This window comes from Gracilinanus agilis, chromosome 4 (genome assembly GCF_016433145.1).
Source record: "Gracilinanus agilis isolate LMUSP501 chromosome 4, AgileGrace, whole genome shotgun sequence".
Lineage (NCBI taxonomy): Eukaryota > Metazoa > Chordata > Mammalia > Didelphimorphia > Didelphidae > Gracilinanus > Gracilinanus agilis.
This window is the reverse complement of record NC_058133.1, coordinates 355,582,519-355,609,513: the sequence shown is the minus strand read 5'-3', so window position 1 is coordinate 355,609,513 and position 26,995 is coordinate 355,582,519. Positions and strand designations below refer to the sequence as shown.

General features: G+C 39.6%; 1 protein-coding gene across 2 annotated transcripts; it reads right to left on the bottom strand.

Annotated features, from left to right (window-relative positions):
- Positions 1 to 4,691: 4,691 nt before the first annotated feature.
- Positions 4,692 to 26,641, bottom strand: PRDM1 (PR/SET domain 1). 2 transcript variants are annotated; one of them, XM_044674293.1, is made up of 7 exons: positions 26,435 to 26,641; positions 24,443 to 24,691; positions 16,770 to 16,889; positions 12,977 to 13,229; positions 6,460 to 7,571; positions 5,628 to 5,756; positions 4,692 to 5,267 (listed from the first exon to the last, which is right to left on the bottom strand). In XM_044674293.1, the coding sequence occupies exons 1-7, from the start codon at positions 26,474 to 26,476 to the stop codon at positions 4,692 to 4,694; spliced, it is 2,481 nt and encodes an 826-aa protein (XP_044530228.1). In that variant the 5' UTR covers positions 26,477 to 26,641. The 2 variants fall into 2 exon arrangements, with proteins under 2 accessions (XP_044530228.1, XP_044530229.1); XM_044674294.1 differs by lacking the exons at positions 16,770 to 16,889; positions 24,443 to 24,691; positions 26,435 to 26,641 and adding an exon at positions 13,484 to 13,492.
- Between the last annotated feature and the right edge of the window lie 354 nt (positions 26,642 to 26,995).

Sequence of the window (26,995 nt, the reverse complement as noted above, 5' to 3'; positions counted from 1 at the left end):
AATAAATGTTATCAAGAGGGTAAAATCGACAGTAGAGTTGACAAACTTGGATATGGGAGGGATGAGAATGAGGAGGGTTGTGAACCTGGACCTGGGAGATGGGTGGTCCCTTCAACAGCAACAGAGAAGCTTAGAAAGGACTTAGGAGGAAAGATATTTTCAGTTTGGGGCATGTTGAATTTAAGATGTCTATGGGACTTTTAGTTTGAGATACCTAATAAGCAGTTGGAGATACAAGTCTAGAGGTTTAGGGCTGGATAAAACATCTGAGAATCATCCACAGAGATGATGGAAACCATGGGAACTGGCAAGATCACCAAAGGAAAGAGCAGAGGGGCAGAAAAGACAAAGATACTTATACGTAGATTTGATATTTTAAAGTTCGTAATCCCAAGGACACAATTCACTTTGATTCCTGTCCACTCAAGAGGCCCACATTCCCATAGATCCAATGGAACCTGTTTTGTCTCTAGACTCCCAAGTCTGAACTCACATGTACCCAGCTGACCTAAGCCTAGGCAGAGTTGGGGCTTGCCTTTGAGGTGTCATTTCTAAGTCAAAAGGTACCCTCTGCTCATCCCCAACAAGGTCTTCCCTCAACTGTGGCTTGTGATTTTAAATTCCTTTAACAGAACAAGTCTTCCAACCCAAAATTAGAAACCATCTAAAAGGGGGAGAATAGAAGTTGACGTGCGTGTCCACGAGCTCTGGGAAAGTTAGAATGGTCCTTAGAAATCACCCAGGATAAAAAATACTTTACAAAGATCTTTTCCTGGAATCAGGTTTTGAGAGGAGGGAAAAGACCTGGTACCCAGAGGCTGTACTAGAGGACTAACATGCCAGATGAGGCACAAGACCATTTCTGTTTTCAGTTTGCCTACTACACAACCAAAGGAGGCCAAAGACAGGAGGGAAAATTCTATGTTTTAAAATGGAGTTACAGCAGTACTTTTTGTGGCAGTAAAAAAAAAAAAAAAAAAAAGAAACAAAGTAGATGCCCATTGGATTAAACATAAGTGGCCCATGAATGTAATAGATTAATTACTATTTTAATGTAATAGATTAATTACTATTAATTACTATTAAGAAATAGCTTCTATGAAGAATTCAGATCAACTTGCAAAAACTTTTCATGTATGAAAGAATTTACACTACGAGAATCCAATGATGTAAAAGAAAAAAAATACTGAGTCATGTTGATACCTAGTCAATTCAAGAGACTAGGTTGAATTGGGCCTTTTCTCTTGTAGGCAATGAGAAGAGGTGGAAAGGTATATAGACCCCTAACAAAGTAAATATACACTGTCAGACACAGCCAGTGTGTGTGTGCACTTTTCTTCATTACAGTAAAAAAGACTTCTATAATGTTGGGGTAGAGAATTGGGAAGTGACATCAAAAAAAGGAGTCAAACTTTTAAAGTCTGCCTATGGCAGTCCTCTCGGTGTGTATACAAAGCCACTACTGAGACAGCGGAAGACATGGCAGGAACCAGTAAAGCATGAACATTTATATTTAATTTACACTTTGACAATTTGTACATAAATAACAATGTAAACCAGTTCGTAAACATAAGATAAGTTTGTTGTTCTAGCAAAATAAAAAAAAAAAGCCCATTAACTTTGGTCAGTTTTTCCTTTGAGTAGAGAAAAGCAAAACCACTTCTGATTGTTTGCTACATTCACATGTAAAGAGGCCTAAAACAGGGGAGGGTCAGGAGAACTGTGGATAGCAAAAGAGAATTCAAAATTGTTAAAGCTGCAGTATATATAAATCCTTGAAAAACTTGCATGAAGTACATAAAAGCCCTAAAGGCCAGAAAAGATGGGGGACAGGAGTTAAGGATAAGGAAAGTGTGTCCAGTGTCCCAGTAGTGATACTTTGGTTTATCTACATTGAAGGACTGTGTTTGTTAAACCACATTGCTACAGGCAAATTGGTCCGCCTTGCTATCCCCTAGAGGCAGAAATGCAATATACACTATCACTTGTCCAGCAAAAGCTTCATTGATAAAACTTCCCTGGGTTATCTTAAATTGGATTTTTTCCCCCTAGTCTTCCACCTTTTCACCACTTTGATTTCCATCCGAAAATCTAAAATGGTCTGCTCAGAGACCTGTAAAGTAACAAGGACATAAAGACAATATATGCTGAGTGGTGATGGGTGTAATGATGAGATTTGCTTCTGACACTGGGTGTGACCACATAACTCAGGTGTCCAAATGGCTGTCCCTGACACTCTAAGATCATGTATTCTACTCGTATCCACTGGTTTTTGGGTGTTACGTCACACAAGGTAGGATTCTTATTTCCCCTTCCTGTCAAAGTTTGGGGTGGGGCGGGGTCTTTACCGTTGGACCTTAGAACCTACAGAAAGGGAGCACAGACCCATCCGCAGATGAAAGGTTCTAAAAAATGCCCAAAACGTCATGGTCCTGGGTTTGAGGTCATCAGGTGTGATGCAAAGTTCTCTGAAAAGGTTTGAGTTTCATCTTTTATGAAAAGTAGGTTCTATTACATGGTTTGGCTCACAATGTGATATAAATATATATTACATATACATATATGGTAAAGTGGTATAAATAAAATGCATAAATATACATCATTCTTTGCTACACCTTGAATGCCAACATGAGATCTTTGGGCTTAGCAAATGGAGGGGAAAAAATAATAACACACTCATGCGCTTGGAGGAAGGGGGGGGAAAATAGGAAAAGACGGGCCCCTTGGCAATTGTCTTCATCTGGCCCACCACTCTGAGGTGTAATCAGGGCTACTGATGATGCAGAGGGGGAGGAGGAGAAGAAAGGGTGTCTTTTCCCTTCCCTGAATTTTGGGGCCCCATTAGGATGAAATCCCCAGAATCTGACCCCACTGGTAGTTATGTTTTTATGTTGTCACCCTAACTAAACGTTTAAGTTCCTTCAAGACATGTTGCTTTCTCCAGTAGATTTACCGCAGTGTCTTGCACGCTAGAAGAGCTCAATAGGTACTTTGATTGCCCTTCTCTGCTTCCAGCTCTCTTACTATCCTCCTACCCTATTATTCCCGCTCCCTCCCCCTTTCTGGCCCCAGTCCTTCAGTATGATTTCTAAAAGTTTAAAGGAGATAGAAAGAAACTTAAAGGAAAAAAGCAAACAACACAGTCTACATTTTCTGTGCACATTCAGTTTCTTCTCTAAAGTAGCAAAGCATTAGATAGATAAAACAGCATTTCCTGCACTACTGGACACACTCAATGAGGTAATTGTTGTTGAATAACTTTGCAATGCCCTTTTCATCTTCAATTAAATTAACCACAAAATGTACAAATGCAAATACTGAGGAAAATCTGAGTCTTACAGAAAACAAAACAAAACTGATGTGCTGAAATAGGAATGTTCATCACTCACTTCAACCCAGAGACAACGAGAAAATACCCGTTTTTGTTTGTTTGTTGTTGTTTGTTTGCTTAGTTTTTCAAAATGTGGCCTAAGCCTTTCTACTCCCCAAATCCTTTCTGGGAAAGCACCATGTTTGTGCAATTCTGACATCTAGAATTTAAAACATACATACAACATACAAAATACCCCAAACTACAACCTGAAAAACTAACACACAAAGAACCACTTGTGCTTTCAACAGTGGCTTTAAACATGGCATTTTTATCATCTTCACATTTTCAGTTGCTACACTGGGATGCAAAGTTATACGGCAGTTTGGTGATGGATCGTGTGACTTTGGGGTTCTGTATTGCTTTTAGAAATCAAAAGCAAAGAATAAAACAGATTCAACCAACCAACAACAACAACAACCCCTGCTCATTGGTATAAAAAGTCAGGTTGGCACAGCCTTCCTGGTCATGTCACTATTCTGGGTAGAGCTGTAGGTAGGGGAAAAAAAAAGGTCTGGTCTACCTACACAAGAGGCAGGTACAGGATTCCTTTCCGTATTGCCACTATCCAAATTATTATTGGGTAATTCTGCACATCTACCCCCCCCCCCCAGTTACACAATGCTGTTCAAACTAAATGATCTCAAGTATGATTCAACATATCTACCTTTGGCAATACAAAACCTCATTTTCAAACCTTTGCTACGTAGGCATATTGACTGAAGTAATGTATTTTTGTTTTTCCAATCTTAACTTTACCTTAATTTAGACAGATGTGCAGAAATTATCTACAAAGAATGGCCACAAAAAAAAAAAACAACAAAAAACAAAAACCACCAAACATTTATACTCAAATTACAATGATTTTTCCAGTCATTGTAAACATTTTCTAATTATTGCTTTTAGAATAAGTTGCATAATAAATTATAAAGTACTATCATTGAAAAATAATTATAGATAGGAGATTGTCTTTAGTAAAGGCAAAAGGCTACGCAAACATACTTACAAACATATTAAAAACACACGCAGTCAAATATATATATATATGTATGTATATATAATACGTATACATATAATAAGTCTTTTGTTTTTTTTATGCCCTGAGATTACAATAACTTCAGAGTTCCTTCTTTGAACTGGAGGAAAAGTGGGAGGGGAACTCTTCTGTGATGTCAGGCAAGCTTTGCAGCACTGGAATCAATGTACAAACAAATTTGCTACAAGGCATCCTGACGTGCCAAGTCATAAATTAATTTTATATATATATATATATATATGTATATATACATATATAAACCACTCCTTTCATTTCCTGAAAGTCTTAAGGATCCATTGGTTCAACTGTTTCTTGTTTGACCTTTACAGGTAACAGAGGTAGTGGGTGACTGTGAGGCAACTTCATGAGGGATGGGTCTGATGACTCGTAAAAGTTACACCCTGAGGAGATGAGTCCATTCCCCATGTTCCTTTGCAAAGACATTTTCAGGTTGGCTCCTTCCATCTCTCTTCTGAGCAGAGCCAGGATCTCTTTCTCCACCACGGAGGTCATGTCGGTGGCATCCTCGGTGTCTTCCAGGCGGTCCGCATTGTCACTGATGTCAAACTTTTCTATTTCTTCGTTGACTCGGGTCAGGTCCTCCAAGGGCAGACCCGAGGTCGGGGCCAGGGGGCAATAACCGTTCAGGTGAACCTTGAGACTGCAGAGGTGGATGTAGCTCTTGTGGCACTGAGTACACTTGTGTGGCCTCTCTCGAGTGTGTAGGCGCTTGTGGAGTTTCAGGTGCACAAACTGGGTGAACTTGGCCGGGCACAGCTTACACTGGTACGGTTTCTCTCCAGAGTGAAGCCGCAGGTGGGTCTTCAGGTTGCTGGTGCTGCTGAATCGCTTGTGACAGACCTACATTTGGGGCCAGATGGGAGAGGAGATGGGAATATCAGAGGATGAAAAGAGATGCACCTGGGAGGGGTTAAGCAACATGAGGGCTATTAAGCAAACAGGGCTGTGTGAGCAGGATCCATGGGAGGTGGTGGCCCATTTCCCTGTCCCTCTTCCACCCACTGGATGGATGGACACTCCGGCTTGCCTGTTTGCTTTGCAGATTATAGGACAGGGCTGGGGCATGGAGCAGCCATCAGCCTCTAAGAGGAGCTACCTTGTTGGGCTTTAACCTACAGGGCTCTACCAAGCAGAGCTAGGAACTGGTTGCACGGATAGCCGACCAGTTGGTAAAATTTCACCCAGGACAAGTTTACCCACCTGACATTCGTGAGGCTTTTCTCCAGTGTGGACCAGGTAGTGTTTCTGCAGGTGGGCAAGCTGAGTGAAACCCTTATTGCAAGTTTGACATTTGAATGGCCGTTCTCCACTGTGCACTCTGAGGTGGACCTGAGATCAAAGAGCAGCAAGACTTATTTTTATCCCTCCAGGTTCAAAGCACTAAGATGTCGTTTCTTTGGACTACAGTACTATTATTTTTATCAGTTGTTCTGTTGGCTCTGTTCACTGTCTTTTGCATCAATTAGTACAGGACTTCCCAGTGATCGCTGAAGCTGTTCATTCCCTCATTTCTTATGGCACAATAATATTCCATTATATCCACGAGAGACATTCCCTGCTAAGTGGGCTCCTGGGAAAGGAGCTGCTACAAATATGGGGGTAGAGGACTAGTAGTGGTATGACCCAGTCAAGGGGGATGGAGTTCGGTGCCTTTTAAGATCATGAAGTCATCTAACCTTTGGTTGGCAACATCTATAATCTATAATACAAATTTCTAAAGAGAACAGAAATGAAGTAGATTCTTTTCACTATTCTTTTTTAAAAGCAAAGTTGTTATTATTCTCAAATCATAATCAATGCTACATAATTTACAGAGTACTGTCTTCACAACAACCCTATGGGGTTATCTCTATTTTGAAAATTTAAAAACTGAGGCATAACAAAGGTGAAACGATATATTAGTGGCAGGACCAAGACTAGAATTCTGGTCCCAGATCTCTTTTTTTATTCACACAATTGTAAGAAGATAGGAAAATATATAAATACACATGTACACACATATAAAATTCACAACTCAACCCGTAAAACCTACCTTAAGGTTCGAGAGTTGCCCAAAAGTCTTGGAACAAACGTTACACTCGTACTTAATCTTTCCATTCTGTTTCTTCAGTGGATATGGAAGTGTTTTGTAACCAGTCATATTTCTCTTACTTTTAATGAGATTCATGGCTTCTTCGCTGCTGTTGGCCGCCAACATCGCTGAGGTAGCTTTAGGTTGTATCATGTGTTCAGACGTGGCAGCTGTCCCAGCAGTTGGGGACCCACTCGTTGGGCTACATGGCTTGTCTTTCATACTGGTGGCTGCGCTGGTAATAGAAAAGGCACTGTGGGGTGCAGGTATGAGAACATCTCTGGGGTGTTCTGGCTGTAGTAATCTCCGGGATCCTTCAGAAGGCAATGAATTTGGAAGCGTAGCTGGGTTGAACACGGCAGGAGGCAAGTTACCGCCTCCACTGAGTATGTTACCGTAGACTGGATATAATCTTGGGAAGAGATTGAAGTTACTGATGCTATTTATATTGTTCACAGTACTCAGGCTATTACAGCCCATGCCATATGGAGGTAAAAGGAACTTGGAATAATGAGCATTATAAGAGGGGAAGAAAGCTGGAGAAAGGTGGCTAGGTGGTATATAGCCAGGGTAAGACCCCAATCCTTCTGTGCCATAGTGTGTATTCAAGTAAGAGTAAGATTCTCGATGTTCTTGAGAAATGGGAGCCAAAGGTGAAACGGTGTCCCCCAGGCTTCCGTGAGGGCTGGAGCTTTTTAAGCTTTGGTCTGGGCTGCTTATTGCTGAGGGGCTAGGAGTGGTGGATGATGGGATGGGGGAGTGAGTAATGTAAGTAGGTCTCTCCATCCTGTAGGTCAGAGAAGCTTTCAAAAAGTCTTCTGGATTGGGAACCCGAATTGGGTACATAACCCGAGGGCAGATAGGCCTTTCAGGGCTGCAATTTTTCCTCAAGTCGTCCATGTCCTTTTCTGGAGTGATGGGTGAAATGTTAGTATGGAAGAAGTTCTTTCCTTTTGAATGGTTGGAATCATTTTTCAGAATTTCTTTCACACTGTGCTCTCTCTTTGGGACACTTTTGGGGCAAAGGTCATTTTTCTCAGTGCTCTGTTGCTTTGGACTGATGTGTGTTTGAGCTGAAATAAAGAAGAACACACAATTACTTAGGGGATGTGAGAAAAAGGTACCCCATTCATTGCCAAAGAGTTAAGAACTTTCCTGCTTTGGGACCTTTGCGGTGTCTTGCTACTTGCTGGAGAAAATTGAGTCAAGTAAGAGAGGGACAACTGGTAAACTGAGGATGAAAGGTCTTAAGAGTCATTCAGGGGATATGGCTATCCCTTCTGTAGATTAGCACACCACACAAACCACTTAAAAACTTGCCATTTCTCTTTTCTTTCCCCTTCAAAACGATGAAAGAGAGTTCTTACCTATCATAAGAGGGTTATTGTTTGGATTATTTTGTTTCCATTGGTAAAGAACATAGGATGTGAAAAGTGCTATTCAAGCAAAAGATCAAACTTGCCAGAACAGATAGCTTCTATTAAAATGGGGTGGAAAAATACCATGAGGTGTCAGAAGCTAATAAAATAGTCATACTGACGGTTCACAGTTCACCTAAAGGAAATCAGCATGCACACAATGAGCTAGATTGGTCAGATTAAAGCTGTTTTGAATAGCATCAGTCATTAATTTTTCACATCAATGGGTTTTTTTAATTATGAATTTGATTAAACTCAGTTATAAATACCTATGTGTAGATGAATTAGTAGACTAAGTGGAGGGTCGGGGGTCCTCAAAACACTTGCTCACAATACAAAAATTTAACCAGATTTTGCCCTGTAAAATTTGGCTCCCCAAATGTTGTCCCCTAGAATCATAAGGCATGACAGATTAACCTTTGCCAAACCACAACATGTGCTCCACCAGTCAATTCAATTACGGTACAGTCCCAAAGAAAACATAAGCAGCTCAGATGAAAGCTTTTTTTCCCCTAAAAGAAGGTATTCTATACCTGTAAACACAGCATTACTCAGTAAATACACTATTTAAGAACATGAACAACAAGGAAGACCAGTTACAAAATACAGAAATCCTATGTAGGACAACATAGTGTAGGCAAAGGTAATGAAATCCAAATTCGTGGGACTCAAGTCCATCACTATCTTATATCAGACCTGAAATGCTAAAAATCTGAATCTAGAAACCTTTAGTTTGAGCTATGGGCACCTGACAACCATTGGCAATATTGCATGATTGTCTACATAGCAGCTATGACATGGAAAGATATAAACTAGAACATGTAAACAAATAGAATGACCTTTGGGAATAGCAGGGAGATAGGCTCCAGTCTAATTTTCCAAGAGTTTAAAAGCAGAGTTTGATGACCACTGGTTGGGTATGATAATTTTAAAAATAAGCTTTAATTGGATAAAAAAAATTGGGGAAGATACTTTAGTTATCAGGGGGGAAAAAAGGCCAGATATTAATGACACAAAATATCAGAAACTTTACTTTCTAAATCAGTACACTCCAGGCCACCAAGCTTAAGAAAAATTCTCTTCCATCTTAAGAATCCCTCAGAGAATGTTATCTCAACTAGCTATTATCAGTTGCTCCTTACTGAGCAGGCAGAGCCCAGAATAAACAGGGAGAGGGAAACTTATCAGGAAAGGTGCTGATCAGTGGGGATTGATAGAAAGCCTGCGGAGGGACAAGGGTTTCTGAAGCCACTAGACCAAAATAAATATCGCCTTATCAGACCAATATCAGTCTTTCAGTGGGGCCTGGGAGGCAGGAAGTTCAAATTGTCACTTTTGTTTTTTAAAGCTAAAATGGTAGAGGAAGAGAGAGACAGCTAACCTGGAAAACTGATAGGGGAGCCTCCACACAGCTAAAAGAAAGGAATTTAACTAAGGCGAAGTGGAATGCTCTGTGGGAAGAGTCTTTTAGAGAAGGCTACCTCATCATTTCCCTTCCTCATTCACCTAGCGCTCCCAGAGACCCATCAAACAGAGGTACAGGTACAAAAGGCTACCATCTTCACTTGAGAGATCAAATATAATCCCCTTCACTTTTGGCTGTGATATCAATAAAACCTTCTCGATCAATTTCAGCATGGGGATAACTTCATCAAGATGTTAGATGAAATCAGTTCATTAATCTTCCTAGTTTTCATAGCACTCTGACAGCCTTAATTGTGACTGAGTACACATCATTACTACTTAAACTAAAATAAATTTAGTTTTATGATCATTAAGTGGGTGAAATACCTTTCTGTCACCCTTGAAAGAAAATCAGATTCAAATACTGAGTTAATTCTAGACAAAAAAAAACCACGAAAACTTTAAATGAAATATTTTCTTTCGTAAAGTATCATTCTCTGTCATTCCTACTACCTGGAGCACACAACTATTTAGAATGACTTTTCCTCCTCAGCAAAAATGAGGAGGGAAAAAAAAACCCATAAAGAATCTCAAAAGCTTGATATGTACAAGTAAGAGTATTTTTTACTTCGTTGGTTCCCAAACTCCCAAGTTATTAATATTTACCATGATCACAACTTTAGAAAATCATGCCTGGAGAAAAGGTTGCTTCAATCTAGGTCAACAACCTAATTAGAATTGTTCTAAAGGGATAGTATTTTTAAGGGAAAAAATTTTTTTTAAATGTACATGTGTATTTATATATAGTAAATGATCTTTCAACACCTGCTGAGTAATCAGTAGTTCTGTTTTTTCTAATTCTTCCACTCAGTAACAACTTAACATTAAAAAAAAAAGAATTAAGAAAAAAAAAAAGATGTTTTGTTCTTAAATCTTATATGTCTGTAGGCGGACAGAGTCATTTCAAGAGTAAAATGATCTTGAAGGGCTTCAATGGCTTAATTATGCCGATTCACATTTTCAGTCTATAATAAGAGCCTCTGAGGCTAGAAGCAAGAGAACCTAGAAGTTCTACAGAAGGTAAAACAACGCATGTTTTCAGCTGAAACTGAGAAAGCAAACTAACATTTAGAAGTCTATAATTTGGTCATCTGTTTTCTAGATGGGTCCATGTCTCTTCTTTGTGTGTGTGCACCAAATCATTCCCCCCCCCCCCTAAAGGGAAGGTGGGGTAGAGAAAGGAAGAAGGGTATAAATCAATCTACCTTTTGATTTTCACATTTAAAATCATGTTCTCTCTTCTTAAAAAAAAAAGGGGGGGAGACAGCCAACAATTTTGATTTTAAAATTTAGGTGTTATCCTATCAAAGCTCTTCTTTTCTATTCTCACCATCTCTATTATTTAAACCATCATTATCATTGACTAATAATATGCGAGCCCCCACTGGGAGTCTGGCACAGACTTACATTGTGCTTTAAGTGTGGAAACTGAACCCAGCTCACTCAAGAGGCACAATCTACTTATTAGGCCTGATGAAATAGTGGAAATTTTCCTGATCAACAGTCTCAATCATCAACCACCACACCTAAGACAACTGATTTCACAACAGGCAATAAGAACCCTCTGCTGAGGGTGAGTAGTTGTTATAACTCAGAAATTGCTAAACAAAGACTGCCCCGAAACTTAATGGAAAGTGATACCCAAAAATGTTATTCTCCTATTGTATAGGAGCATTTAGAGAAAAACCTACTTAAATAAAAGATTCTATCTTAAGAGGCAGTACTGGTATTTTCAACATGAAAATGGAATCTGACAAAGAAATCTGAAAAAGTTAATATGTATATTTTGACAATTTTAAAATGCAAGAGGAAATAATTTTATTTTGAGGAAAGATTTTCTCACTTAGCAGAGCAGAAGAGAAAAGCAAACTAAGGAACCAATGTCTCAAGAAGAGAGACTTTGTGGGTTATTTTTAAGTCATTAGAACTGCTATGCTTTACTGATGAAGCTCTAAGAATTGCACTGTTGTTTCTATCTAAACCTCCTGAAATTTATTCACTTTTGCCTGCTGAAATAAGAGAATATTGAATTGTATGTGAAAAGCTTACAAAGGTTAAAGAGTTACACATTGGCAAGGAGTAAGAGATTAATTCTGGGTAAGTGATGGAAGAACAAGCAGAACTAAGTTACTCTTCAGTGGTTCAGTTGAGAACTAAATAGTTTCTGAAAACTTTATCCTATCTTACCTCAAAATAAATTAGGGCCACGACAATAAGAAACTCAGAAGACCCATCTGTAAGTGAGTGGAATCATACTTTAAAAATAACCTGAAGATGGCTTTAAAGCTCTCGTATTTCAAAGATCAGACTAATATATTTTCTCGAGAATTACAACACATTCTGGGGTCAGACACTTTATTTGTACAAGGCTGTAGAAGTAATTCATCTCTACCGAGGATCAGCTTCTAGAATTATTAGCTTGTTTGTGCATTCATGTCCCAAGAGCTAGAATGTGCTTTCATTGGATTATATATTGAGAAATGGAAGGTATCTTAGAAATTATCTAGGTTAGTCTCGTATTAAATGATGAGGGAACGGGTCTATCAACATGAAGTTACAGACCCAAGGTCACAAAGACAGGAGACAGGGGAAAGCCAAGATTTCCACCCAGATGCTTCCATTCTCTGACTTGAAAATCAGCAGTTAACAGAGCACCACCATATTAAGTTTTATTGACATTTCCCATTAAAACAACAACAACAAACAGTCAAGTACTACCAACTCGAGGATATAATCTATTCTTTAAAATAATCGGCTCTGTCTGGTTTTAGGAGCAAAATGAATGGCAGATCTCTGTGGATTTTATCTCACAGTAACAGATGAGAATTTTCTGACTTACTGGTAAGAATTTAGACAAGTAAGACTTTTTGTGGGAGGTAGGGGCAGGAAGGGGGTTACCAGGTTCAGGCCAGATGAATATATCTAAATAAAAAAGTGAAAGCCTATAAACTTGACTGAGGAACTGAGAATTTGTTAGATAAAGTGATATGAAGCTACTGTCAAACAGATTAAGAGATCAGATAATTAGATTTTACCATAAGAAAGGAAGTTAGATATGAAATCTTCAGAACAGCCACTCAGAATAGTCTTTCAAAAGATGGCTAATAGCTTATTGTTTCTAGAAAAATCCCTGGATACCAGAGTATTTACTCTCATGCCATCTCTTGGCAGACAGTGGTGTAGTTAGCAGTTGTATCCATTTCTAAGTAGCACAAAGAGTTGTAAAGAGTAACTGATTTATTCAGTGGTCTCAGACAGGCTGTACTAGTCACACTTTTCATTAAAAAATTTTTTTTAAAGCACTGCCAATTTTAATTTACTTTTCTCTACAGTTTTAGAAATTCAGCCCTCAAAAAAGCAATACTTAAAGGAAAAGAAAAAAAAAAAAAGAAGTGCCACTTGGCTGGACAAATGGAACTTAGAAAGAGAGAAGGGAAAGGAAGGAAAAAGAAGGAAGCAATTCCCCTCTTTCTGGTCCAAACCATCTACCCTGGCACAAACAAATGATACAGCCGTATAATTAACCACCATATTATCAGATCATACAGACAGAACAGACATTACTAGCATTTTTTAAAAAATTATAATCCACTTACTGAGATTCATCCTCATCAGCTCTCCAGAGGAAGGATAGTGGAGTCTTTCTGCAAAGTCCCGACAATACCACACAAGAAGTTCCTGGTTGGCAGGGATTGGCTTAATAGTGTAGAAATAGATGTTCATTCCATTCTGACATGCGGCCAAATTCTGCTCCTGCACGGAGTGAGCAGGGTTCACATAACGCATCCAGTTGCTTTTTTCCTCATTAAAGCCATCGATGAAGTGGTGAAGTTCCCCATTAGAATAGATCTGGAGGAAAAGACAGCACGATTAAGAGAGAAAAAAAAAATTCCTGAACCAACAAGAGGCTTAATTTTATTTAATTCTCTCTTCCTTCCCCACGACACAAGAATGGAGATGAGGAAAAAAGAATGATGTGTGCTTTCCCTTTCCCCAACTTTCCTGTTACAAAGGTAATGGAAAATCAGGGCATTCTTCTAGCTAGGGCAGAAATAAAGGAGTTCTAAGTGAAAGAAAGCGTGTGTGTGTCTCTCTCTCATTACCTTTTCCATTTTGGTTAATTTGTCATGCTAAGGAAAATAATAATAATAATAATAATAAAGGCTGAAACACACAGTTTCAGGGACCAGGTCGCCTTCAGCTCTGAAGTGAGGACCTCGGAGTGCTTTTAAAAGCTCCAACCTAGAATGGCAAGTGGATAATACGACGACAAGCTCCGGTTCTGATTATGTGCTGACTTTGAGTCACCTAGGCATAAGAGTAAGCTGTGTCAAACCCAGTCTCGGCTTTTTCTATGGCCTCTCTCTCTCCCTCCTTACAGTTTCCAACCACCCCCGCCCAGAGGCTTAAACTATGCAAACATCCTCCACCCCCCCACAAGTCCTAAAGTAACACTTGCTCATATGAATACTTGGAACCTTGCCTTTTTTTGTGGAAACACTGGGTGGGGCAAAGGTGAACTTCACCTGCCATAACAAAGTGGAGACCTGGACAGAGGCCAAAATTTGACAGTCTACTACTGAGAAGTCACTTTTCCTCTCAATGGGCATGTTGGGACCCGTGCTTTTCTTTTAAACTAAAAGGGGTGGGGGGTGGGGGGGAAGCAGAGGGCAGACAGGAAGCCTTATTCCTTTTATAAAGGGTTAGTATAAATCACTACACACTCCTTCCCCATCAGCCGGACGAGGGGAGAAAAAAAAATTTAGTCTGTTGAAGGAAAAGTAGGATGAAAAAAAATTTTAAAGCATTTCCTCTCTTTCCCTTCCAAAGAGTCCATCGGGGCAGAAATAGATATCAGATTAGTGATTAGACGAAGAAGCGGAGGGTAAAGAATAAGACAGGAAAACTCCCTCAGCTCTGGAGGACAGCCTCTCAAAATAAAACCTAATAACCCAAACTCTCATCCTTCCTGGTAGAGAGAGATGCCCCTCTTTGGCTCTTTTTCCCTGGTCTCATCCCCTACCTGATGATGGGTAGCGTGTGGTCTCCGGGAAGACTCATCCTGTCCCCGTGGGGCAGCAGAGACTCAGGCTGGATCCTGCCCTCTCACTCCCTGACTCTGCCTACTCGAGCCTTCCTTGCTGGTGTCTCTCCAACACTCTCAAAAATAAAAAGGGAACTCTGTCCCTTTAACGCAGGCAGTAAACACCAGAATCACTTTCTTTTAAGAGTAACTTCCTGTAAATTGTGAAGGGGGAAATACATGTGGCTTCATCAAAGAAGCTTGTGAGAGATTTTGCGGTGTGTTTTGTTATGAGAAAATGGAACAGGGCTGGGTGAATTCTGCTATCAAGAGGAGTCTTCAAGTTTGTTTACTGTGATGTGCAAACTTCCAGGAACATGGGGTTCCATTGCTCTGCACTCTTTGCTTGGGGCGGAAGCTGCTTTCTAAAGCTCAGGGCTGGCGAGGCACCTTCCAGTCAGCTTTCCCCAATTTACTGTACCCTCGTTTAGGAAGGGGCGATGACGACGCCGTGAAGTCACAGGGCTCACACCCACCAAAATATAAAATAAAAGCAAACGCTAAAACGAATGCCTTTCCCTATCTCGTGTTTCCATATATTATCATGAAGATTAAAAAATGTGCTGACTCACAGTACGGTTACAAGAAATAATGTCACTCTGTGGTTTACTCAACTCAAACATCCCTTCTCCTCTCTGACTATGTAATTTGCATGGAACTTTTTTTTTTCTTTGTACAGCAGATGTTCTTATTCCTGCCAGCAAAAGCAGGACGGTTTTTATAGCATGTGGGAAGATATCTCCGACAATTTCCTTTTCATGTGCAAGACTGATCCAAATCCTTTAGTTAGTAAGAAAACTGGGGACGGGAGAACAGGGACGGACACCAATGGAAGCTTATTGACTTCAGGAATTTTTCTGAGATGCAAGAACTTGGGTGCAGTTGTTGCCTTTTTTTTCTAGATAGCTTTGCACAAGAAAGGCTTATACATCGGATTGTCTTAATTGAAGACTTAGTCACTCTCCAGGAAATTATACACCTCCATAGCTTGCTTTTAACTGAAGGACTTACTGGCAATAAACTCAAATGAACCCACCCACTTTTTTCTAGGAAAAGCCTGTAGCAAATGTGTGTATGTGTATATACACACGTGTTAACATAGCTAAATAAATTTTGAGTAATTAAATAATTTTGGATTAAAAAGTATAAACATATTGCTTGTGTTTGGGGAAGATAATTTAAATACCAGTTTTTTGTGCACAGTAGAAACAGAATTTTAAAAATTAGAAATAGCTTCAAGTTAGAGAGAAAGAGAGAATGAGGAAGAGTAAAAGAAAAAGAAAAATTATTAGATAAAGAAAACCTAAGTTTTCTCAAGAACAATTTGGGAGAAGATTCTCTACTTTACAGCTTCCATAATGAATGACATTACTTATTAGTTATAATGCCTTTTTTCCCTAGAAGGTTTTAAAATGCCTGAGGAGATGATTTTCCTACTGATCATCTGGGCATTCCTTCAGGAAAAAGTAAGTGATGGGTTATTCTGTGTGTATGAAAAAATGAGGTCACAAAACAAACTGGTAAATTGAGGAAAAGAACCTAATTGTTTATATTTTTGGTGATTCAGGGTTCTTAGTATATCCAGGCCGCTTTAAAAATCACCTTCTATTCTGAGGTCAGGTTTCAAAAGTCTTCATGGACTTTATGGAAATATTCTAAATTATGTATGTGGTTGTGAGAATGTATGCATTCCAATAAACTTTATGAATTGAAACCCAGATTCTGAATTACAGCATATTCATTTTTAAAGGACCACTCTCTCCCCTGGCACCCCACCCAATACTAGCCTAGTCATCTTTAAAAATGAAACGTTTGGTTTTCAAGATTATATAATTCATTGATTTCAAGTTTATCCAATGAATTACAGTTTTAGTAAGAATTGAAGAATATTTGAAATTGAAAGACTTAATGACTCATTATTCCCTCCTGACAGAGAAATGCAAATGAATTTGCTCTGGAAGCAAGTAGCAAAACTGTTTCATTCTATCAGGAAGCTCTTATGAGTTGCAAAAATTCAAGTCAAGTATAGTCCATGTTATCTCCTTTTTCCTCCACCTACAAGCTTTATTTTTTTTTCCCAGAGGGCCCAGACACTTACTCAGCTACTTTAACATCCACTGAGAATTCTTATTCTGGGCACCCCTGGGAGAATAAAGTTTCATTTGTAGGTGAGCAAGTACACATAGGCATGCATGCAGGCAGATAGACACAAAGACACAGACACACACAGTAAGGGAGTCTGGCCTTTTAAGTTTTGCTTTTTTTTTTGATCATCAAATTAACATGGAATTTGAATTCTTCCTTACCCGCCAAAAATATTTTCTGTTGGCATTCTTGGGAACTGTATCATTGGTATAGATTTCACCTATCAGGGGTCCAAAACGTGTTCCTTTTGGTATGTATTCTTTGCTTATTACTCCAATAACCTAAAAGAGAAAGAGCATAAGAGTCAATGACCTAAATTTCAAAGCGATAATCCTATTTGAACCAAACTGGTTTCTCAGAAAAGGAAAGCACAAGAAAGTAAATAAATAAGGTAATAAATTAATATTATTTATAAAAAATAAATAAAAGAAAGCATTAAAAAAAACTCCTAATGGGGCAGAAATGAACCAGTAGAGTATTAATACCAAACTTTAATTAACTGAGTAAAGTTGTAGTTCCAAAAACTTCAAAAAGGACAAAACTCCATTTTCCCATGGGTTTTGCTTGTCAAATACTTGGTGATTTCTTAGATTAAGAACTTTAGAATAGCCTTTCTTTGTCACACTGGTGAGGCCTATGGATAATTTCAAGAGAGCTTTTAAATGCACAATATATAAAAGATGACAAAAGAAAGCATTTATATTGAAATCCAGTTATTAAAAAGTAAGTGTGTGTATATGTGTACAAACTCACACACAAATATAAAAAGAACAAGTTTAGAGAGCCCAGGTTAAGACCCCTCCCCCTTTCTAAATAATCAAGATTACAGAGATACAGATTAGATCATTCCAGCCCACTGATGTTTTTTCTTCAGTCTCCTTCCCCATTAAGACTATTAACATTATGTCATTTTTGAGGAATGAAATATTTAGCCTTAGAAAACAGAATCAGGCTCTTTTGGTTGCTCTTCAAAGGGTCAGAAACCATAAATTCACTCTATTATACTCTACTAACTCCTGATAAAGTCCAGCATAGCTTCCTGTTCCCTGATGGAGAAATAGCTTTCAAATAATTGTTTTTCTCTAAATGTGCAACAGGACAGGCCAGCTTCTTCTCTCCATAGAAAGGTGGCCAGGATCCTTTGGAGGTGCCTTCTGCCCCTCTCCTTTCCAAGACCCTGAGATCAGGAAATGCCTGAAAATCTACTATAGCCCATATAAAAAAAAAAAAAAAAGGCTTTGATAAAGAAACACATTATGCCAGTTCCTCCTGGATGGTAAATTTCTTTTGAGTAGAATAGAATCACCAACCACAAATCAGGAAGCAATTCATCACTATTCAAAAGAACTCATCTGTGAGTAGTCACTTACAACATTCTGCTGAGTTACCGGTATTTTCATTCTCCCTTCCCCTCCCCCTTTCCCAACTTTTGATTTTCTTCTCTTTCAGGGTGTCCAGTAGAATAATTGACTAAATTCTAAACCAGAATTGACCGACAAAGGGGGGAGGCGGGGAGATATATTCGCCGTTTTTCATTTTTCTTTTTTCACCATGCTTATTGGTACTTTTAAGTAAACTTTTTTTTTTTTTGGTTTGGGCCAGTGAACTAGCTACTTCCGTCATATTTTCTTTAAATTCCCCATATGCTAGTCAAACGGCACTGAACATTAAGACAAAACCATATGATTCATCTCAAATATTTATAGGTAGTCTCATGAAAAATATGGTCATTTCTGCTTCTAGTTACAAATATTCCACACAATTCCTAGCAATATTTTAAGCCCCTTTTCAAATGGAAATAAACCCGAAAGTTCTTTGGAAACATATAGCTAAGCCACAAAGCAGATGGACAAACTCTGGGTAGATGCCTAGCTTCAGCGCCTGCTCATCTCCCATTTCTTATCAACAAGTGATGGGGTCAATATAAAAGTCACTGAAGCATTTTAAAAGCTTCTGGGGTGGGGAGGGGAAAAGCTGGGGCCCAAAATTTCCTATACCTAACACACTGAAACAAAGTTGGCGGGGCCAGTTTTATTTTGGGGCTCTTTTCTGCATTTCTAGCAGAGCTGAAAGAGGCAGATGTTCATTTCATCTTCCTCCTCCTCTGTGCCTTCATTTACATCTGTCTGACCTCTCAATAAAAACTCATTCTTACTGATAAATCACTCCAGCCTGACTGACGGGCACCTCTAGGCCTCAGTTTCCTCACCTGTGACCTGAGGAGGCTGGGCTGGCGATCTCTACCGGACCTCAGGGTCCTGGCACTGTCTGTGACTGCCTAGTGAAATTTTCCCTGTTTTAGAGCATCCTGGAAACATTCATGTTGGCTCTTAGCGCAGAGCAAATTTTCTGACACTTATATTTGACTGATTGTAACACAGCATTAAAAAGCCCAAACAGGAACAGCAAATAATGCCATTTGCTGGTCAGCCAATAATTAACAGCTGATTTTTCAACATGTCCATATTAAAGTAGTAATTTTAAGAGAGGCACTCAACTGGTTCACCAACTTTTGTGTCTGCTAGAGACTATAATTTTAAACAGTCTTGAGAGACAGTGCATGATTACCAACAAGGCCATCGAGGTCAGTGCTTTTCCACCTAGTGGCCATTCTGGCAGACCAGAATGAGGTGCTTGCTTCTCAGCAGTAAACTCGCCTCCTAGCAGTAGTCAAATGCATCCTGTATCATGAAAACATCAGATAGCTTTTTCCAGGGGCCCAAAACGGGGAGGCAGTCTAGAACCCTGTTGTTGCCTTGCTTTTTAATTAGGAGAGTGTCTTATCAGAAAAAGTATTTACTTAGTAACACATACATGCGAAGCAGGGGACTTAAAGAGGTATAAATCCAATTTCTGCCCTCTAGGAGTTAACAATCTTGTTGGAGATGGGGTATATAGGCAGCTCTAAGGCCTAGGAAGCTGACCTAAAGATTTCAAAACGACAAGGGAAAATAATTCTAATTATAAGGGCCTTATGTTAAATCTGCCATCTTTCTTGAAATATATATAAGGAGTAAGTAATTTTGCCCTATACAGTAGAGTTTAAGAGATCAAGAGGGACAATTTAAATTAGGGTATAGCATAGAATACTAAATGGGATATCCATAAAAAAGCGCACATCATTCATATCTTCATTAAAGCCAGTTCAAGATACAGGGAGGGGGTTTGTTTATATACACATATAGAACAACTTACATAAGTATTTTTATGTTGATTTCCCCATAGGAGGTATAAAGCTAATTATTTTTATTATCAGCTAGAAAGTTAAGGCAGGCAATATATCACATTTAGAATTAATATATATGTACCCTAGCAAAAAGAATTAACATATGTCTCATCAGATGGGATTCTTCATCCAGCACGAAAGCTACAGCTTTTAAACAAATGTGTGGTGGTCAGGATATTTTCATGATACCAGCAGATCAATCAATCGATAAATATTTAATAAGCACCTACTTTGTGCCCATCTAAAAACTGGGGTCACAAAGCCAAAAGTCAAACAATCTCTGACAGAGTCAGGGATTTCCTATAAGATAAACCGCACTTCAGTGTTTATAAAAAAAGCCTGGCGTGATTCATTTTACCCTTTATCCCTTATGATATAAACATTGGGTAATCAAATAGAAAACCCCAATTGAGACCATTCTTTTCTCTGCAACTCTAATAATCTGAGATTTACACTATGTCTGAAAATGGGCATCTTCAACATTCTCTTTGCCGCCCTACAACCGGGAAATGCCTCACAGGGACTTTGTCTCTCCCGTGAATTCCCATGTTCTAAAAAAGCCACTTAAGCTGGTGCTCACCTAACCCAGGAAGGAAACATGATTGGAACTGACCAGGGTCCTAATGAATTACTGCTGGGGCAAGGCTACTGCATGCCTTCTATAAACATATCAGTGAGAAGACAAAAAGCTTCAACACATTCATGCTTCATCTATCCCTACAGAAGCCCGTCCACAGGATGCTTTATGAGCAGCACCGACCTCCCTACCATTTTGGAAGATCCGTCTCTGTCAACGGACTGGGTCACAGAGCACATCCTGACGCCCGTGGCTTCTAGACAAAAAACAGGACTCTTGGGGCTTTGTGTTTTACAAAAAATACAAAGGTAATTTTAAAACTTTGGAATGGTTGAGCAAAGGAGGGGTGGTGGTGGTATGGAATTCATATCCATTAGTAGTGGGAAGAGAAAAGGAATTCCCCAAAAGCAAATCTCTCCCTTAAAGGACTATGTAGGCTAAAACAAAGCAAAACAAAACCAGCATATATTATTTAGAACTTTATGGTTTCTAAAGTGCTTTACATATATTATCCCACAACAGACAAAAACCCACAACAATGGTATTTAAGCTGAGCAGTATTATGCAGGTATATTCATGATGTGGTCAAACTCACCCTAAATCATTAAGATCACAAATTACTAGTTCTGTCTCACCCCCTCCTCTCCATAAAACTGATTCAAGTCTATTAAAATTCTGTTTTGGACCTAAGACTGTTTGCACTGTGATGATTGGGACTCTACTGAAAGATCATGGATTAAGACCTACAGTCTGTAATTCATCTGATTTTTTTTAAGGGGTGGAGTGAAAGGAAATGTTTTCAGATGGTTTCCTCCTTAATTATCTTTGTATTAAAGGAAACACAGTAGCAGCCTCCCTGTATCATCTCCAAAATAAAAGACCATCCCCAAGAACATAGGATTGCATGTTATGGTGAGATACTTTTTTCAGATGGCTTAAGTTAATAATGGACTTCAACTAAAATAGGCATATGGCAGACTGATTTTTATCACAGTATTGCTTTAGGAGACCAAACACTGAACCTACAAAGCAACTGACTTTCCAGAACAGGAGCTTCCCTGCCTGAGAAGTATATTCTAAATCTCAGTTTTTCAAGACATAAAATGTCCAAACTAATATTTTCATATTTTTTAAAAAATGCTCACAAAATACCATCCAAAGGAAACAACAGTCAAGTTTCCACCAAAGGAGTGAGAACACAAGCAAAGACTTAAGCACCCAGAGATTAAGATTTTTTTTTAAATAAAGGTTTAAAAAAAAAACGTAGCTGTGGCAATAAATATTAAAAATAGGCTCTTCAAAATGCAACACTATCCCAAATCAAATCTAGAAGCTCCAAGGGGTAATAGCAGAAAGTTTTTTCAATAAAAAGAGGTGACACTGTATTCATAAGGGGGGGAAAAGTCTTACAAAAAGGAAAAATCTCCAGCATGTCAGAAGAATAACATGTAATTTGACATCTACTACTATTTAAACAAGAACATTTAAAGGACTTGATAACAGATTAAAACTATATGCAAATAAAGTTTTTTTTTAAAAATTCCCATGGGATATATGACAAAGGATAAATCTATTCCTGACAAACTGTACACTTTGCTAATCATGAATATTTGTTCTTAAACCTGTTGAATCCCAAATCCCTCTCATTTGGAAAATGATCATTCCTTTAACAAAGAAAACCATTCTAGTACAAATTCCAGAGTTAGCTTCTAAGTTAAGTGTGCATATGAAATTTCTATCTTGATTGATTTATCCAGTACCCCCGAGATTGCTTGTTTCTGTTAAGTATGATTTAGAAGAGGAAATGGGAAATAGCACATGCCTCAGTGAGCTCACTCTCATGTACCACACCTTTGCAGGGGGTTAAAAATCTCTCCTAAACTAAGCAAAGTAATCGGTTCTGGGTTGTATGGGAGAGCCAGCTAAGCTACACCTTGAAGTCAAGTAAATAAATAAAATCATACTGAGACCCAGAGTGGCAATCATGTTAAAATGCAAAGAATACTGGCCAGTGTTAGGAGACCTGAGTTCTAGTCCTGGCTCGGCCAATAATTAGCTGTGGTAGCCTTGGGCAAACCACTTAACACTTAAATCTCAGTTTCATCATTTATAAAATGAAGGTGTTGAACTGGATGGTCTCCAAGGTACCTTCTAGTTCTAAAACTCAAGGATTCTAAGAATGAGGCCAAGTGGTAAAAATTCTGACAGTAGTACACAGGGGACACACCAATGTAATACAGGTTGAAAAAGAGGGAGAAGCAACTTTCTTAAATGCTACGGCATGGGTCAAGATCAGAGTTTCTCTTAGCTGCCTTCTGAATAAAATGGGGAACTCCGGAGGAGAACAAAAGAAGGAAGGAGGCTCTGTACCTTCACCCCAAGTCTTCTCTTCCCAGTACTGTGATCCATCTTGGTTAAATTTCATATTGGGAGTGGGGGCTGGGAGAATACACCTCCTTAAAACTAATGTTAAACAAATCCATAAACAGGCCAAGTTAGCCTGTGGGTTATAGAATTTTGACAAATAACTCAAGATTTTCGACTTGGAAAAACGTCTATTTAATGGGATGCATAGGGCATGGTGGATTGGGGACATCTCCAACAATTTAATATGAGAGAGTTCATTGTACAAAAGGCAGCAGGTCAGTTGAAGTAGTTAACAAAATGTGTTTGTAGAATTCCATCCTTCATTTCCCTAACACCTCTGCCCCTAGTTTTAATAACCAGGTGAGTAGGCTGAGACCTGGAGTCCTAAAGATCTGAGTTCAAATTCTGTTTTATTTTCTAGCTGTGTGACCCTCAGTTAAGTCATTTAACTTCTATTTCCCCTTTTGTAAAAATGAGGGGATTTGCCTGGGGGTTCGAAGGTCCTATGTCTAACTCTCAATCTATGATTTTGGGGAATATAATAAATGTTTTCTTTTAGGCAGTTTTGTCTCACAACTCACAAAAAGGAAAGAGACAAAGCTTTCCCCAAAAGTCTCCTAAGTTCTTTAAATGCTACTCTTGGGGGGGGGGGTAAAAGAAAGTGATTTAACATGGCTGTAATAACCATTCCCAGGAACAAACTGTATTCATAAAGGAGAAGAAACCCTTTCTCACTGATCACACCAAGACATACTAATATAATTTACACATAGTGGAGGTGGAGTCAATTTGTCTGGGCTGAGTAGCAGCACTACTTAAAAAAGGAGTGGGTGGGGGGCAGCCTTCACCAAGTTCCAGAAATAAAGAGGTAATTTTTCAGATTACCTAGCTGAACATCACACCTAGCTAAGATAGTTACACAAATGGGTGAACACAAATCGAATTGCCCTTGGGGGGGGGGGGACACAGCCCTTTGGAAATAATAACAAAGGGCAGCCCCACTTTTAGAGGCTGGGGTGGTGGTTGGAGGGGAGGTGTTTGCAAGTCTAGGAGGGAGCAAAGGCACTGTTGCAGATAAACAGTAGTTAACTCTTAAGTCATCCTGACAAAGGACACTTTTTCCAGTTTATATACCATCCCTCCAGTTCATAAACACGTCAATGTTTCAAGAATAATTTTAGAAACACAGCTAATAAAGCTAGCTCATTAAAAAGAATAAAGCACTTTAATAATTGAAGGGAGACAAAAGAAAAGAAAAGATTAAGAGTGTTTTCCAAGGAAACTTGACTTTTCTTTCCCTCCCTAAAGCTATTATACAACCAAGGCAATTTAATCCAGTGGCCAGAGGCAATGGATACATTGGCTGCTGACAGCAGTTTAAACCTGGCTCAGGGGTCTTACCCCCAACCCCCCATGCTGTGCATATACCAATTCTAGCTTGCCAGAAGATTTTAACTGCTTGCTAATTGGTATGATGGGGGATGGGGGGGGCGGGGAGGAAAGCAGAAAGAAACTGATTCAAGGAAAGAGAAAGCAACGAAATGGATATATTATTTATAGGTACTTACAAAGAAGTCTCCCAGACTTATGGGGCCTCAGTGGGAGTGTATGGGAGATTTGGCTGTCAGGTGCCAATCTTCTTCAGCAAAAAACGTGAGGCTTACCTCTTTGCAGTTCGGTGCATATTTGAAAACCAGATTCCTTGGCAAAGATGCCTCGGCTTGAATGGCAGTTCCTCCATCAGCACCAGAGTCCCAGGGGTGGTCATTCACAATGTATGTGCACTTTTCTTCAAAATCTGCCTCTGTCCACAGAGTCATGTCGGCATCTTCCATGTCCATTTTCATGGTTCCCTCTGCCCCCTCTACCAAGGTCGGAAAATTTACGGTGTCGGAGCTACACTGGGTGGCAGCCTGGAAAAGAAGGAAAAAGCCTTTAATCCCCATTGTCCTGCAGTTTCTGTGGTTTCCTCTGAGACACTGTGACTAATACAGTAGTCTGTGGCACTTGAAAAGCCTATGCAGAAGAGCTGGTACAGTTGAGTAATAGCCAAAAGAGCAGTATAACCGAGATTGCCCGGACTGAATGCAGAAGGGTTTTCAAATGCTAGGCTTAGTTTAAAAAAAAAAAAAAAAAAAAAAAAAGTGAAGCAGGCTTGCTGGGGGAAAAATCAAAACAAATCAGCTCGGAGATCCATTTCTGGCGTTACCTCTCAAAGCACAGAACCCACTTTCTGGGCTCCCCAATCTTGTATCCAAGAAAAGCTAGGGTCATGGCCACCAGACCACTCAGTGCCGGTGGAAAAGCTGCCTCAGAGCAAAAAAAAAAGTGTCACAAACAAGGAAAGGAAGAGGAAGGAGCTGCTGTCTGCGTCTGAATGAAGCTAAAAATGGAAAGCGCGTGTTGCAGGAGCGGAACCCAGCCTGCCTTTTCCAAATGGGGAAGACTGAACTTTCCCACCAGCTTCCAAAGCACAAACAACTTTCAAAACAACCTGCCCCCCCCCATCCTCCCCCTTCTGCCTTGCTCTCTTTCATCCTCTAGCAAGGAAGACTGCAAAAGGCTGCATCTTGGCCAGCATCCTGGTAGCGAGAGCCGGTCACAAATCATTGGAGAGCACTCATTTGGACCAAAGCGGGAGAAGGGAAAATGGGGTTTTTGTGATTTGTTGGCATCTCACGCCATCACGAAAAGGCACAACAAAAATGCAAAGCGCTGTCCCTGGAGAGAATTCCTTCCAGCCACCTCGGCTACAAACAGTGCTTTCTGCTGAAAACACTGACCACCCATTCCATTCTCAGAAGTCACAAGTGTTTCAATTTAACTGTAATGAAACTCGTAGCAAACACAGAAAAGTGAGTGAAAAAGGTAAGTCCTTCCTCAACTCAACGATGGGCTACTTTCCCCACAAGCCTACTTTACCCCTCTAGGTAAGAGCACATATTAGAGGGTCAGTTGGCTTCTCTATGCCCGCCCCCCACCAAAGGTTACCCTCTCTCACACTAGGAAACAAACAAGGTGACAAAGGAGCAAATGTATCTTGGACACTGATTAAAATCATTCCGAGTAATTCTAATCAAGGATTTCTATTCAAGTAAAGAGAATACTCACTTGACTTCCAAAATAAGATAATGTCCCAAGGAAGACGTTTAAAAAAGTATACTTTATCTTCTTTCACTTAGCCATAACTGCTTGTTTGTGGTTTTTTTTTTTTGGGGGGGGGGGGAAGGGGAGACTGATGCATCCAATAAAAGAATCTGGGACATAAACTGTTCGAAATGTAAAAAGAACTGCTTGTCTACGGGTGGCTCCAGTTAGCACAGTAATGATGCTAAATAAATATTAACTAATAATAAAGGTTTTAAAATTAAGCCACCACCGAATATTTACTCTTCTTTGATCTTATGGGGGGGGGGGGCGCCGCGGAAGAACTACTACTGAAACTTCAATGAATTGACAATCACACCCAGAACTGAAAGGGTTAATGATTCATAGAGGAGAAAAGAGGTCTTATAATAAACACGTTTGAAGTCGTGAGGGCACCAAGGTAAAAGTATTACCTGTTTGCAACTGCTACCACATTGGTTAACCAGGGGAAGAAAAAAGTTGAAACTACTCAAGAGAAAAGAAACAATAAAAAAAAAAAAATTCCTTACCAAGGTCGTATCCACAAGTTTTTCCAAACAAAAATCCAACATCTAAGGTAAGTCTCACTCATTTCTACACAGTAAACATTTCTTCTTCCTTCCAATTGCCGGCTTAGAGAAAGACTGAGTCACACCTCCAGCGTTAAATCCTTTTTCTACGGTGTCTCCGGCCCCCCCGCCTGTCTCTCTCTCTCTCTCTCCCTCCGTCCCTCTCTCCTTCTCTCTCTCTTTTTCAGTCCGTCACAGACAGGTGCTGCGGCACTTACTGCTTTTGCCTCGCCGAAACACTGGAGGGCTGAATGCTACAGCACTTTCATGTCTGTGTTAACCAAACAGACTGAGCCTTTCCTCCCCATTTACTCATACTCCACAGCCAGAAGCTCAGAGAGGGGTGGAGCAATACCTTTAGTCAAATGACCAATCAAATTAGCTGGCCCCAAAAGAGGGCTTTCCCTCCCCCTCCCCTTCCAAATAGTTCAGGCTTTATAGGTTTTCCTCTTATTACAGGTGAAGTTCACCATTCACTTGGAACTTTCTTACTTCCCCTTGAAACACACTTAACCTCAAAGT

Coding starts and splice junctions, on each gene's coding strand:
- PRDM1 (XM_044674293.1), bottom strand. CDS start 26,476: ATGTTGGATTTTTGTTTGGAAAAACTTGTGGATACGACCTTG. Junction 13,230..16,769: donor ACAGAAAATATTTTTGGCGG/GTAAGGAAGAAT, acceptor CTTTTCCTCCAG/ATCTATTCTAATGGGGAACT. Junction 5,268..5,627: donor AAAAGCCTCACGAATGTCAG/GTGGGTAAACTT, acceptor CCCCAAATGTAG/GTCTGTCACAAGCGATTCAG.